This window comes from Artibeus jamaicensis, unplaced genomic scaffold, assembly GCF_021234435.1.
Source record: "Artibeus jamaicensis isolate MK-2021 breed Jamaican fruit bat unplaced genomic scaffold, CSHL_Jam_final scaffold_847, whole genome shotgun sequence".
Lineage (NCBI taxonomy): Eukaryota > Metazoa > Chordata > Mammalia > Chiroptera > Phyllostomidae > Artibeus > Artibeus jamaicensis.
In genome coordinates, this window is record NW_026522057.1 from 14184895 (window position 1) to 14200381 (window position 15487).

Genomic DNA, 15487 nt, shown 5'->3' on the forward strand with positions numbered 1-15487 from the left:
CTGTGCGTACTAACCCTGGTCATAGCTCTTCAGGTAGTTGCTAAAAACCAAGAATAAGGATATCATGAAGACTTACTTTGCTCTTTTCTTGTATAGCCTTGGAAGAAGTGGGTTGATTTATTAAATTTAATTTAATTTTAGCAATGCAGCACATCAATCAGGGGCTAATTTATTCATTCTGGTTCTCCCAGTCAAGTAAGCAACCCCGAAGTCAATGATCAGAAACCTGAAACTTCAAGCCTTGCTTCAAACCTTACCATGTCAGAGGAAAGTAAGTACTATGTTCTGTGCATAACAGAAGCAGTATTTCTATAAACCAGGTGAGGTTGTTCAGGTGAGGGAATCAAACTGGCAATCTTTTGGTTCAAAGGCCAGCACTCAATCCACTGAGCCACAGCAGCCACAGCTAGGCCTTGACTCTCGATAATCCTTTTATAGTACCCAAGTAGTGCAAAGATCCAGACTCATGCATTTCTAGAAAAGTAAAAATTGGCCTAAGTCTCCTAGGATATTTTATTAATCTCTTTTAGAATTAACTTAAATCAGAGGAGAAAAAGGGTTTGGGTTTTTGAAAGTGCTTGTTGGCAGAGAAGGAATCATCATGTAGAATTCAAATGGATTTACATTCTTTGTGATTGACAGTAAGGACTTTAGATTTAATTGAGATTTATTTCAATTCTGTTAAAATGATTATGGATGAAGACGACCTCCAAATTTCCAGTCTTTATTGTTAGACCTTGAAAAATGGCAATGGATAAGATCTGATATGATAAACTTGCCTCACTGTTGGGCATGATTATTCTCCTCATCTGCTCTTGACCAGAGTTCCCTTTTTGGGTAAGATACTGAGGGAACCCAGCCAGACATAAATTTAAATGGTTCACTCCTAGTCCCTGTTTATAATAGAGCGTTCTTTTTTAGATGTTGAAGGAAGTTCTCCAGCAGTTCAGTAGTCTGGTATAAGCTCTGTGACATAACTCAGTCTACAGTATAGGCTGAAACAGTGCCTAATGAATAGGGTTTTGCTGTCTGTCAGACTTGAATATTTACAGCATTTATCTGAGATGAAATAGTGAGGGTCAAGCCTTCACAGCATCTATTCCAGAAATAGTTGAGCTGTGAAAGTCTCTTTACTTGCTAGTTTAACAGAGCATCTCATCAGTTCCTCAGGTCTGTCTCTGCTTTGCCAAACTTAAAGCTTTTACCACAGAACTGAAAAAAATAGTACAGAAGTATATTTATATCTTTCTGCTGTTGATTGTACATAGCAGCAGCAACAATTCTCTAATAAAATCAGATATTTCCCCCTAAATCTGTCTTCCTGAAAGTCATTCACATGGCCAAAGTAGAGAGTAAGCACCCAGAGAATGAGTAAGTTGAAGATGTATAATGTGGTTTCCCAGATACGGATCATGCTTCTTAAGTTTGCCTATGAGCATAGCCGAGAACTTAGGTTGCTTCATCTTTGATTTTAAATCAGTGAAGGGTGAAGGTAGAGATCGGCTGGTATTAGCCTTCAGCTTTTTTCCATCCCCCTCACATTCTAGTTTCTTTTACTTTCTAAAAGTCTCCAAATCTGCTATTAGGAGAGTGAGGTATTTTCTATTACATAGTCTTTATAAATTTTTATCCAAGCTGTATTCTCTAGTTTAGTTTGAAAGACTGTACAGTGAGATATGCAATTTTCTCATTTCATTTTTGAAATGTTCTGACTTTTCTCCTGGTGATATCTTTTTCAGTTATGACGTGCACCGATTACATCCCTCGCTCATCCAATGACTATACCTCACAAATGTATTCTGCAAAGTAAGTCGAATAATTGTGTCGAAATCCATATGCTTTTTCTCTAGGTTCATTGCAAAATTTAACTTGATATTTAATTTATTAAGTTGACATTTAACTTATTTTCACCTCTCTTGTTCTCTCTGTCCCCACTTTAGTTTTTTATTCCTTCCAAATATGGAGTCTGTAAGATCCTTTTAAAAAGTAGACGGTTTCCCAGAATGGATCACTGTCACCCAGAAACCCGCTCTAACTGAGTAGGCACTGAAAGTGAAAGATGCTCTTAGTAATCAGAGCATATTACTGATTGACCTCTGATCATTTTCTCCTTCCTTTACCTTGACAGATCAATAAGAAGGACTTCTCAGCCTAATCTCTGTTCAGTTCCTTGTTTAATGTCCTCAAAGTAGAAGTAAACTTGAGGTTAGTCAGGTTTATTAGTGAGTTGAAGTCAGTAAGAGGCATTTTGAGCCATTGAGGGGTTAAGACCAGCATTTAAAATTGACCAAGTTTGTCATCTCCAGGATGAATAGGTGCAGAATGGTGCATATGCCAAGCTACCATTGATGACAGTGAGCCTACACATACTGTACATAATCCTGGGTTGGTCAAAACGTTTTATTACATTTTTCCATTTGATGGCTCTAGTAGTGCTTAATGGTCTTTAACTTCATTCAAAGCAATTTTGTTAGATTGTATTATGACACTTGTCATACCAGTGTGCATTTACAAAAAACTTATGAAAATTGGTGAATTTCTGTGCAGCTATTTTAACATTGAATATGTAAGACAATACACATCATCTTCGGCATCTTGTGCTTTGTTTTTTCAAGGAAGGTAAAAATGCAACTGAAATGCAAAAACAGATTTGTGCAGTGTATGGAGAAGGTGCTGTGACTGACTGAACATATCAAAAGTAGTTTGTGAAGTTTCTTGGTACTGTTGACATTTTAGTCAAATAATTCTTTGCTGTGAGGCTGTCTTACACATTGGAAGATGTTTAGCAGCACCCCTGGCCTCTACCCACTAGAAGCCAATATCAGGAGATAGCCAACATACTCAAAATATCCAAATCAAGTTATTGGTGAAAATGAAAAATGTGTCCTTTATTTTACAGAAAAACCATGCAGACTTTTGGGCCAACCCAATACCTACAAGTCTGCATATTACACTAGGATACGTTCTTATGTGCCTGGGTGATGCAGGACACTAGAAATTGGTAATAGGGGTGAGTGATGCCTGTGGTGCTGTTGTGAGAGAAAATTGGCATCTTCCCCCTTTTGTGCTCATTTGTACTTTGATTTTGCATCAATTAAAAAATACCCTCATGCCCTGGCTGGTGTAGCTCAGTGGACTGAGCACAGGCCTGCAAACCAAAAGATCGAGGTTCAATTCCCTGCCAGGGCACATGCCTGCGTTGCAGGCCAGTTCCTAGCAGGGGATGCACTAGAAGCAACCATACATTGATATTTCTCTCCTTCCCTTCCCTTCTAAAGATAAATAAATAAATTTAAAAAAAATACCCTCATGAAGAAGTTAACTCAGTGAGTTTTCCAAAATCTAATCTGGCATTAACACTAATAGCATCCTTGGGCCAGTTATTTTCATGTGATTTTTTTGTGAAATGGCTCAACTTGTTCTCTGAGATCATTATGAAGGCAATAACAGAATACTTTGAGCTACAAAGACACTATATGATTAAGAATACAATTGTCGATATATTTGGAGATTAATCACTACAGTTTTAAGTAATTCCCCTTGCAATTTGATTAACAACTACAACCTGAGCTATTGCCTGGTCTCAGATCTGGCTAAGAATAATAGGAGTTTTCAAATTCAGTCTCTCAGAATTCACTGAGATGGTAATATCTTGCCTATTGCAAATTCATTTACTCATTCAGAAAAGAATTGCATATGTGCCGTGTTCAGGATACCTTATTAGCTGTACCTTGTATCCTAATTCAGATCTGCTTTACCTAGACATCTATTTCCAGTTTTTCCCCTCGTAATCTATTTTACAAAGCATCATCAGACTAATCTGTATTAAAGAGCAGCTCTGATCTTGTTGGTCTGCTCAGCAATTTCAGTGACTCCCACTTGTTCCTGATTTGTCTGAACTATGCTGGTCTAATATTCAAGGTCTTACATTTTTCTCTCTCACTACTTCCCTTCCCTTTATGTACTTCCCTTAATATAATCTATAGTTTTTGCAGGCCGAAGCCCTTGCTTTCCTCCCTCTGTACCTTTTCCAGAGTTTTTTTGTTTTCCTAGAATACCCTTTCTCTCCTATTCCTGTACATCCTGTATGCTCAGCTGACACATCACTTCTTTATTGCCTTCCTCCATTTTCCTGCCCCCCAAACCTTTTAGAAAGGAATCTTTTTGCCGTCTGAAACACCCGTTCCCTCCATTATTTAATAATTATTACTTATATGGCACACAAAACATTTTTTGTTGTATTATAAGTACAACATAATTCACCATATAATATAACTTATATCTAAAAATTCAGTGCATAACATGAATGAAATGACCAGGTCATCTAGCTAGTCTAAATTCCCAGAAGTTTCACTGCTGACTTTAAATCCCTAGTTAAACCCGATGTGATTGGCAGCAACTAGTAAAATTATACTCTGGCTTAAATATCATGGAGGAATTCTGAGTCTTAACTGGACTTCCCAGATTTTATTAGTTACCTGGCTCCTGTTTTATAGACTTGATCTGGCAATATTGGGGCCCACTCCTACTCCCTGTTTTCTAATGTAGTTGCTTGCCTTTTCTCTACCAGCCTCACCCTCTTTCCCAAGCCCTGCTTTCCCTCTTAAACTGTTAGTTTGGCCCAGAGGGTTGAGTGGGGAATGAGAGCCAGTTGTGAATCCTGTTCTGTCTAATTTTCTGTTATTTTAGGTTTTATTTTATATGTAGAATAAGGGCATAAACAAGTTTAATCCACCCTTGTATCTCACATAGGGCCATGCACATAGCATACCACAGATGTTGATAGCATAGTAGTTGGATCTTATGAGGAAATTTGAAAATACGAATTTTTCATAAAATTATTTCTTAGGTAGGTTATAGTAGAACCTGGAAAGGAAATACTACCTTTACTTTCTGACCACAGTAAGACACATTTTGTAGAAGGTTAGTTTCTTCATTGCTGATTTTTTGCATTTAATGGTATTAGTTATTTCTCCTGTTTTTCATTACTGAAATCACCCGTGCATGTTTTTGTTGTCTTGAACTTTTCTAGACCTTATGCACATATCCTCTCAGTTCCTGCTTCGGAAACTGCTTATCCTGGGCAGACTCAGTACCAGACACTACAGCAGTCTCAACCGTATGCTGTCTACCCTCAGGCAACCCAAACGTATGGACTACCTCCTTTTGGTAAGGCATCCTATTATAAACAGTTTCTAAGTATGTTGATTTTTATCACCCAGAAACTTTGATCTTTCCCCAAAAACCAAGCTAGCTGATTAGGAAGCAGAGAGATGAGTTGTTCTTTGCAGAGCACCTACTGAATTACAGGTGTGGTAGAAGTTGTGCAGGCAACTTTCCAACAGTATACTTGATGCGTGTAATATAAAATCATAATTTTTCTGTACTCACTTCTCTACCAAGGTTAGCTACTAAAATTTCCAAGGTACTAAGTCTTGAGTGTAAGGCTTGGACTCTTTTAAGTAATTGTGGAAAAGCTTTGAGAAATTGCTATTGATTTTGCTTACTTTATACAAAACATGGTACCTTGGTTAGGTAAGCATAATAAATATGTTTTGAGGTGACCAATTTTTTGCTAAAGCCGGGTAATGTAAATGTCCACATAGAATATGCCTAATGGTGGAGGAAATCCCCAACTTTGTACAAACTTATGTGCATAGAAAGTTTTGTTCTTTGGTTTTAGGTATCTTGGACATGAACTATAAATTAGAATGATTTACTAAAAGACAGTTTGAGATTCTTTGGACACTTAATATACGCACTGTTTTTCTTTGTGTATGTAAATTGATAGATATATTTAATGTGCTTTATTACCTCTTCCCTGCTTTCCTAGAAGTGGTGTCAGAAAATTGAGAATACTGTGTTATTTTAAAGCATGCAACGTATTAATAAAATTGTATCTCTGTAGTCTTTACTGAAACTATCTGGGAATTAGAATAATCTTCCGAACAGATCACCACAGATTATGGATGTATTAGTGTTGACTGCTTTTGGTTTCTACATTGCTACTTTTCCTGGCCCGCTAATCTTCTATGATAGTGACACCTTTCTTACTCTGAGGCATTCCTTGGCGCCTGATAACTACTAGAAACAAAAATGGGGGTTATGTTTCATGATGCTGGTTGTTGGTAACTGCACAAGAGAAACGGAAGCGCTCATTTCTGCGTTTGTGCTCCATGCCTCCGTGCCTGTCAGTTTCAGCTGGTATACTAAAGTCTTAAATTTGTGATATATTTAACTGGCCAAGACTGAGCAGTCCTTTGGAAGTAGAATTCTCTATGATTATGTTTGTATTTATTTCTTTTTGTGTATATTAAAGCGGAATTTTCATTAGCTGGCTAACAATAGGCTAGCAGATACAAAGTATTTTCACATTGTTTTTTTAATTCTGTTTTGATTTAAATTTATTATTAGCAAGCCAAAGCCCTTTATGATATTGTTGATCATTCTTATTGTTCACTGTTAAATAAAACTCCTGTTATAGCAATGTGGGTGTAGGTCCTAGATATGATGGTATCTTTTGTGATCACTGTGTTTCCCTTGTATTAAAGAAAAAAGGAAAATTCTGTAAAATAGATCAGTCCTCATTAAAAACTTGAAGGACCTGTTTATGTTGTGAAGAAATAGTGGTTATAGCAGACTCTTTTATTAATCTGTTTTTGTTTACTATTTGGGCACCAGGGAGACTTGTTTTATAAAATCATCTATGTGTATTTCAGGAAGGTAATCATTAGTTTAATTTAACTTTAAATATGAGACTCACTGGAGAGAGATTTAGGTTGGGGTAATACAAATGATATATATAGCATATTCTCATTATTTATAGAGGACATTATAAACAGATGTTTGCAATACTGTTTTTAAAACATTTTCTTATGTGTTTACATGGCTTTTTTTAATGTGTTCACCCAAATATAAAACACTTCATTTCTTCTTGTGAAGATTTTGGAAATTTTGACATCTTAATGCTTCCTGTTAGCACTAGAACTAGATTAGCCAATCTGTTATTTCAGATGTAAACAGGGCTTCAGAAAATCTAATTGTAATATTGTCTAATATGTATTGAGTACTTACTGTACTAAGCAATATGCTAAGAATAAGTACTTCACACTTTACATTATTGTCTTATCTAATCCTCTCGAATAAGAAGTAAGTAGTAGTGTTATCCCTCTTTATAGATGAGGAAATAGATTTAAAAGGATTACGTGACTAGCCTGATGTCATACAATTAGTAAAAATGCCTAGGATTAGAATTAAACCCAGGTCCATTTAACTCCAGAAGTGCTCATAGTTTACATCAGTGATTTTCAGCTGGTGTGCCACAAGACTTTTTAAAACATGTGGTACCTATTTAGTCAAGGGCACTGACCTCTTTTCCCTTAGATTGTCAAATAAATAAATAACAACAGCCAACACAACAGTAGCCATCTGGTGTGAATACCCCATATTGAACCGTAAATATGTAGGTCATATAATAAAGAGTTGCATCTTGTTGGTCACATTGCATAAGGTTGCATCTGATTGGTTAATTCCTGGTACCAGAATCCTTATATATAAGTATGGGCACCTGATTTTTTAGAAAGTCACTTTGGAACAAAAATGGTAGGTAATTACTAGTATTATTTATTTTTTATAACTCAATCAAAATTATACCTATTTTTTTGTCAGATTGACAAAAATACGTTTTTTTGGTGTGCCGCAGAATTTTAGTAATTAGTTTATGTGTGCCATGAGATGAAAAGGGTTGAGAATCACTGGTTTAGGTCTGTATGGAAAAGGTAGTCTCAGAATTGTTTGAAATTTAAAATCTTCCTCTTCAAGACAAGAGAAAGACTAGAGGAAATCTAGGAAGTCTATGAGTAATCTTTAAAAGTAAAGGAACAGTGGTCCTGTTATTTTTTCAGAGCTATCTAGAAATGTGGGATGGTAGAAAGAGGATTAGTTGTTCAACTTCCAGTGAGACCTGAATGTGTGAGGAAAGGGTAATTTATTTTACGGAGTTCATAGAAGATTGCCTTAGCTGCCACTGTTCAATTTCTTTTAAAAGAACTTTATGTGAGATGGAGGTCTGACTATATATTAAGAGCCTTAAGGATGGTCATACCATTTCCCTCAGTAATTTCACTTCTAGGAATTTATCCTATGGAACTAATTAGAGACATGCATAAAATTTTACTACCTATTATATTCACTGTATCATTATAATAGCAAAAAATTGGATGCAGTGTACAATCAGTGGAAAGGTATGTTCTATTGCAGTGAATCCATAGAATGGAAAACTAGATTTTCCATTCTATGGAAAATTATACCATGTAGCCATTATAAATCACATTCTTAAAGAATATTTAGCATCTTGGGAAAAGAGATTTTTAATTGAAAAAAAGCAAGTATATAAAACTTAAAATACAATATAATATTTCCAGTTTTAATTTTTATTGTTGAAGTACAGTTTTCTGCCTTTTCCCAGTTTTTTTTTTAAAGAATATGTATATAAAGACTAATTTGGAAGAAAAAATGTGAAGTTAATAATACAGGTACTAATCAGTTTGATCTCAGAACCATGCAAAGCCAGAACTGCCTGTATTTTTTTCTGTGTGGTAAGACTGAATTTTTTCCTTACACATATATTTTCCTAATTTTCTATAATATACATCTACTTACTTTATAACTAGGATAAGTAATCAGAGTAAATTACTTAGTATTTATACTGGTTCATACCAGTCAGCTATTAAATCAATGAACCAAGCTGTTCTTCCATGTGTTTTTTTTCTAGCATTAACATGTACCTCAATCCCTAACCAAACTAATCTCTAAAGATCCACTACTCTGATATGTGTTACTATAAACTGAACTGTTCGGGTTAGTTTGGTTGTTGACTAACCCATAGTGAAACATACTTGTGCTCAGAGATGTGGGTAAAGTTTACAGTAAGACCCCCATGTGGGGCAGCAGGAGGAAAGCACTCAGAGACAGACTTTCTTACCCATCGTTAGTTAGACCAAGTGTTGCTCCATATAAGACTTTCTGTACATGAAATTACTTAAGAAGCTTTGTAGTTGTAGACATAGAGCAGTGGACTGGTAGTAGTCAGGAAAACGGTTTGGTTTCATCGTTTGCTATGGGCAATAAGTCATGCTCTACAGAAAAATTATACCATGTATTACTTGGGGTTCTTGGAAAGATAGTTTTAAAGAAGATGCTTATTAAAGAGCAGGGCTACAGTAACACTGGGGGCAGTATCCATGTTATCTTTTATTTCTCTAGTCTTCATAAAATAATTATATGTTAAATGTTTACTTCATGTCTCTGGCCAAACACATTCAAAACTACCTATTTCCCTACTTGTCTTTGACATTTTGCCTTAATTTTTGACCGTATATAAAGGTCCAGTTTATAGACCCTTTACATTTAGAAACTTTAAAACAATACTAAATAGACTAGCAAAACTAGTCTCAGTTAATATTTTTAATACTAAGGTGGCATTTTAGTACAGTGTAGTAATAAACATGTTCACAAATCCAACACCTCTGGTTCAGAACCTATTCAGAAAAAAATCACATTGATTACAGTTGAATCTGAAAGTTTTTATGACATTGAAATAAATTTGTTTACTAAAAGTTGTAATACCACCCTGAATGATGGCATTAATATTCAGATTTTACATTGTAAATATTTAAAGAATAACATTCTCAAATACCTTTTAATTGACGAAAATCAGATATAGTAAGAACTTTGGCTCTGTCTAACCTGGGCGAGATTTTTAAATGATCATGAACTGTGATTGTGTCTGGGGCCAGTGGTGGCGGGGCAATCCTCCTTATTCATGCCAGAGATGTTGATGTTCCTCAGTCTCAAATAGGTCATTTTGTGTGTTTAATAGGTAAGAAAAGAATATGGCTTTTTTTCTTTTAACGCTTTGATTTTGAATCAAGGCAGTTACCATGTCCCATTGTCACCCTTTTAAAAATTTTCACATCTCCCTTTACGATTCTTACAGTAAAATTTATAACTAGGATAAGTCATGTCCCATTGTCAGGCTTTTAAAAATGTTTACGTCTCCCTTTACTATTCTTATATTTACTTTTTTGACAAATTTTACAGGTCTGAGTTATATTAAGATATCTCAGTGCCCTGGTGAAGCAGAGGTTCTTATTATTAAAGCATCATGTTTCTATAAATTCCTTATCATATTAGAAGTAAACGAAATGACATAATGTTGAATTTGAAGCTGCCGCTGATGCTGGTATTGACTTCTTATCTGGAATGTGATTGACACACTTCTTGAAACAAATGATCAGTTTCAACTACACTGATCCAGCAACCGTAGCTATTCAGAACACAGTGAACAACCAGCTAGTAAAGTTTTGTGTTTTTTAAAATAAATAGATTTTCTGTAGGCAAAATTATCACAAAAGCTATTCACTCATAAGGGCATCCTTAGGCTGTCATGTAGAAGCAAAGCTTTGTCTATGACTTCCTAGTTTACTACAAATGAGAAGGGAGATAGATACAACCAGAGGTGGGAGATGATCAAGAAGTGACAGATCACAGAGAAAAGACACAGTGGTACAAGAATCTAAAAATCATAGCACGTAATTGAGTTCTATTTAGTACTAAGCAAATGTCTTCACACATCACAGTAGCCTCTGTTTCTGTAATACATATAGCACAGCAGAATATGATCTTCTGGCAATAATTGTGAGAAAGTCTAAAGGTATGCTCTCTGTTTTTTTCCTGCTAAGAAGGCAGGAAAGAATATAAATATATTTTAGAAAGATTGTCACTCAGGAGCATTGTGATAAAATAAAGTAAAAATAAACAACTATGATGTCTATCAGTATGAAATAAATTTATATGTTCTGACATGGAAATATGTCTCTTAGAGGTATATGGAAAAGCCAATTGTGAAGTGTGTATAATATATTTTTAATTTTTATTAAAAATAAGAAAAAACAGTAGTAAATCTATAGAAGAAACCTGAGTGATTCTTACAGAAACTTGATAGTGGTTAACTCTGGATGATGGGATTATGTATGACTTTGTTTTTTCTAAGTTACATATTTCTGTAATGTTTTCAATTTATATAAATAAGCAGGTATGTCTTTCTTAATCAGAAGAAATAAAGGTAACAAAATAACCAGCTTAAGAAAGGAGAGAAGTATTTAATACATTTTAGAAAGAGTTGGTGCTTGTTGCATGGGTAAGTGAATTTTAAACTTACGTGGAATGTCTACCACTTTGACAGTGCAGATAAGTGATTTATTGCTGTACATGAACATAGGCACTCTTTACAACAGATACTCTGGTTGGGTGTCAGAAGCTCTTTTTTGAACCCTGGTCAATTTCCCCCAACTACTGAAATGAGTATATATATATACCTCTCTCTCTCTCTCTCACTATTGGGGTTTTGACAACATTTTTGTTTCTGTGGCCCCGCTCCCCAGCTCTTTGAAATTGTATTTGCTTGTGGAACATAAGTGAGAGAATCAATAATATTCTCTTACAAGCAAATTTGTTTTTCTTTTAAGATTTAGATTTTAAACTACTGGCTGATATTTGAAAGCATAACCATGCTCCTCAGTCCCAGTGTATTGTTGTAATTGGTCCAATTTATCTGATTCAGGTGCATTGTGGCCAGGTATGAAACCTGAAAGTGGTTTAATTCAGACTCCATCTCCAAGTCAACACAGTGTTCTTACCTGCACTACAGGGTTAACCACAAGCCAGCCAAGCCCAGCACATTATTCTTACCCCATTCAAGGTAAATAGGCATGGATGTGTATGTTTTTTTTATTGTTGTTGGGTTTTGTTTTTAATCCTCCTGTATCTCCTGACAAATTGGGTAATAGGAGCTTTGTCTTCTAAAATAGAAGGGGTGATATGTGCATTTGTGCATGCTTTTCGTGATAGGCAAACCAGAACATGCGAGTGTGGTTTGTAAGTAGTTTAACATTTGAATGTGAACTGCTTAGTAGAATTGAAGCCTTTCCTTTTGCATGTTTGGTGTTCAGAAAACCTGTCTGTTCTCAGTGGCATTTTGTCCTATAAAGGAGCAGAAGACCCCATGGGTTAGAACTTGACTGACTTCTTTTATACGAAGTCCAAATAGAGTAGAGTGTGAGACGAGTGCTGCTCTGGAAGACCTGTGCTGCTTTTCTGCTGTGGTTTTGTCATACCTCTGCCTCTGTTTCCCACTTCTTGGGAGAGCGTTTTTTTGCTCACAAAGTTGTCTTGTTTCTATTTCATGATGAAAAGCATAGCGTTAAAGCTTGAACTCTAAACATCTCTGCCTTCCCAAGTTCTTTCTCTAAAAGGTTAGAAGTATGACAGGACTATTAGGAGTGAAGACCAAGAAACTCAAAAGGCACCGTGGAATTAATACCCAACCTTTCTAAATCCAGTGCAGTTTATCATCCATCCAGATTGGGAATTAATGTCCATGTACCTGGCTTCTCATCTGCCTCCTTTCTCCTGATTATCCCAACTGTTAAGTTTGATTAGTTATAAAACAGTTGCCCAAGGGATGAGGGCTGGACAGCAAAACCTGGACTGATGTACTCTTAAGATACAAACTTTGGCGATTAAAAGTGTTCAATATAGATTATATTAAACAAAGTATTTTGATTTTCAACTACTGAAATCTATCTCCCTTCTCATTTGTTTTCAGTTAAATGGTTTCGAATTACTTCTGCGTGGTCCATTGAGAACAGAACTGGTCACATTCTAAGACACTGCTCTGAGCCACCTTTACTTCCTGTTGTTTATCGAGTCTCCTCTTACTTATTTTCCTTTCTTTCCATGTTTGTCCCCTTACCCTTCCTTCTTTCTAAAATGAGAACAACCCAGGAGTGAAAAAACCTCAAAGAGCATGACCTTGTCTGTCTTGCCCTCTACCCCGTTTCATTTTTATAAAGTATTTCTCTAGGTTGGTAGGCCTTTTGGGTCCAACTACAGGCAAATCTGGTTGCCAAGTCCCTCTAACGGAGATCCATCCCTCATGTCTGTACCTGGGTCGACTACATCTAGGTCATGAGAGAAAAGCAGTGGATTCTCTTTTTTTGGATTAATAACCTTTTTCTAAGGTGGAGAACCACCACTTTTCTGTCATTGTATCTTGAATTTGAAGAACTTAATATCTATGCTTACTTCTCCCTCCTTGTAAAACAAGAGGAACCACCTTTTGAAGGTCTTTTGGAACTCATTGCTTTAAAAAAGTCATGAAAATATATTTTAAACTCTGTTGACCACTATCCTGACTTGGTTGTTAATACATTTTTCCCTTTTGATAGATTAACCTGGTTTCCTCATCTTTTGCTAATAATGGTTATTGCTGGTGTTTATTAAGTGCTTACTATGTTCTTAGCATTGTTATAAGCAATACATAGGTGTTACTTATGTACTTGACAACACACCAAGAGGGAAGTACTATTATTTATTTCAGTTAAAGAAGGGGAACATAAAACATAAAGTGACTTGTCTAAGGTCAAAATTAATAATTAAGTCACGATGTTATCTGGGCAGTCTGACCCCAAAGTATGAGTGACTTGTGATTGAAAATTTATGATTTTTAATATTAAACTCATGATATCACTATCAACCCTCCCATAATTAAGAACCTGTTTTGACAAATATCTGAATTCATTTTCTTCCCTTTTCCTGGTTAACCTGTTGGCCCATTGTATTGTTCATTAGAACATTGGCAGAGATTTTAAGGCAGAAGTTCACCAAATTGAATGTCAACTGTAATTGAAAAATTTTTTTAATAAAAAAAGGAGTTTACCATTAGTTAATTGGTTTTTGTTTTTGCCACTTAGTTTGAAGGAAAAAATGGTAGAAAACAAGTTGAAACGATTGGCTAAAATAAAATATGGGTGTTATCGGCACATTTAAATTACTTGGGTTCTCCACTCACTTTCCTCACCCCCACTTTTTATTTTCTTTAGCATGGAAAATTAATGTTACCTGTCCAGGGCTTCTTCCTCCCCATGTGTGTAACTACCCAGTCATTCCATAGAATAAAAACAAGGAGCATGTATTGATTTTTTTTAAGTGGTCAAAACAGCAATATTCCCTTACCCATCATATCAGTCTTTTCCTATATCATCTGTATGTGTCCCAATCTCTGGTAATTTTCTTTAGTTGAGATGGTTTAAATAGTTAATATTCAAATGGCAAAGTTAATTACAGAAATTTCAAAATTAATTTTAATTCAGTCTTTTAATGAATGTGTTTGGGCTCTGATGTTGTTGGTAATATACAATAGTCTTTCAATGACCAGATTGTTTTTTAATAGACTTTATTTTTTAGAATAGTTTTAGATTTCTTTTAAAAATTGAGCACATGGTATTGAGTTATATATATCTCCCCACTTTGCACACAGTTTCCCCTATTACTAACATCTTACATCAGAATGGAATATTTGAAACAATTAATGAACCAATATTGGTACATGATTATTAACTAATCCATAGTTTATTCAGATTTCCTTAGTTTTTCACCTCATGTTCTTTTTCTTTCCAGAATCCCATCCATGATACCACATTTCATTCAGTTGTCATGCCTCCTTATTTTCCTCTTGACTGTGCAGTTTTTCGGACTTTCCTTGTTTTTGATGACCTTGAATGCCATATGTGAATTTTCAAAGTTATACATGTATACAAGATCTAGAAGAATCTCATAAGTATTTATTGAGCCTCACCTGTAGGCCAGGCGCTTTTGCTAGATATTAGAGATAATGAGTGAGATATTAAGATTAAGCCTTCATGGAATTTACACACTAATAGAGGAGATAGAAAATAAGCAAGTAAATAAATAAACAGATCTTGAAAATTACTCTGAAAGGAATAAAGAAGAGATTTCTATTATTGGGAAAACAGTAAACTGAGGTAGTTTTTATGGAGGGGTCAGAGAGAGTCTCTGAGAAGGAGGAGCCGTCACTGAGCGGGGAGGATGAGAGGGACAGGCCAGGGAGAACAATCCAGGCAAAGGGGTGAGCAGAAGCTAAATCTTGCAACAACTTTTATGAACCATCAAACCTCCAGCTTTGGGGCAGTGTTACTTAATTCAGCTGTGCCTCTCACAGTTCTGTAACCATAGTCATTGATCAGAGATCTCCATGTGTTGGCTGTTAGGTGAACCTCTACTGGGGCATGGGTCTCAGATCAATTGTCATTCTGTGATTTCACAGCTCCATTGTTAAAGCAGGAGTGGAGACTTATCCAAAAACAATTTCTATGCCATTGGCATTTAGAGAGATAATAGCCTTTAGATATAGATCAGTAGGAGTTATTAGCTCCATGACTATGGATATATTAACTCTTTTTTGTCCCAGGTTCTTCATCTGAAAACTGGTGTTGCAGCAGTAACTGTTCCTTATATCTGATTTACCTTAATCTCTTCTACACTTTCTTCTAAGCAGAGTTCTCTTGAAAGGGATAAAAAATTTCCTCTGATTTTGACCAGTTCTCCCAAGTTTCTACTGCATCGT

At 35.6% G+C, this 15487-nt stretch overlaps 1 protein-coding gene across 4 annotated transcripts in view; it reads left to right on the forward strand.

Annotated features, from left to right (window-relative positions):
- The window catches only part of EYA3 (EYA transcriptional coactivator and phosphatase 3), a 90346-nt gene that overhangs the window by 41094 nt on the left and 33765 nt on the right, over positions 1-15487 (forward strand). For 3 of the 4 annotated variants that reach the window (XM_053660208.1, XM_037149227.2, XM_037149226.2), the window contains 4 exons: positions 192-271; positions 1740-1806; positions 5033-5169; positions 11624-11761. In XM_053660208.1, the coding sequence (XP_053516183.1) occupies positions 192-271; positions 1740-1806; positions 5033-5169; positions 11624-11761 (422 nt within the window). The remainder of the gene's footprint in view (positions 1-191; positions 272-1739; positions 1807-5032; positions 5170-11623; positions 11762-15487) is intronic. The other variant, XM_037149229.2, reaches the window with a different exon arrangement.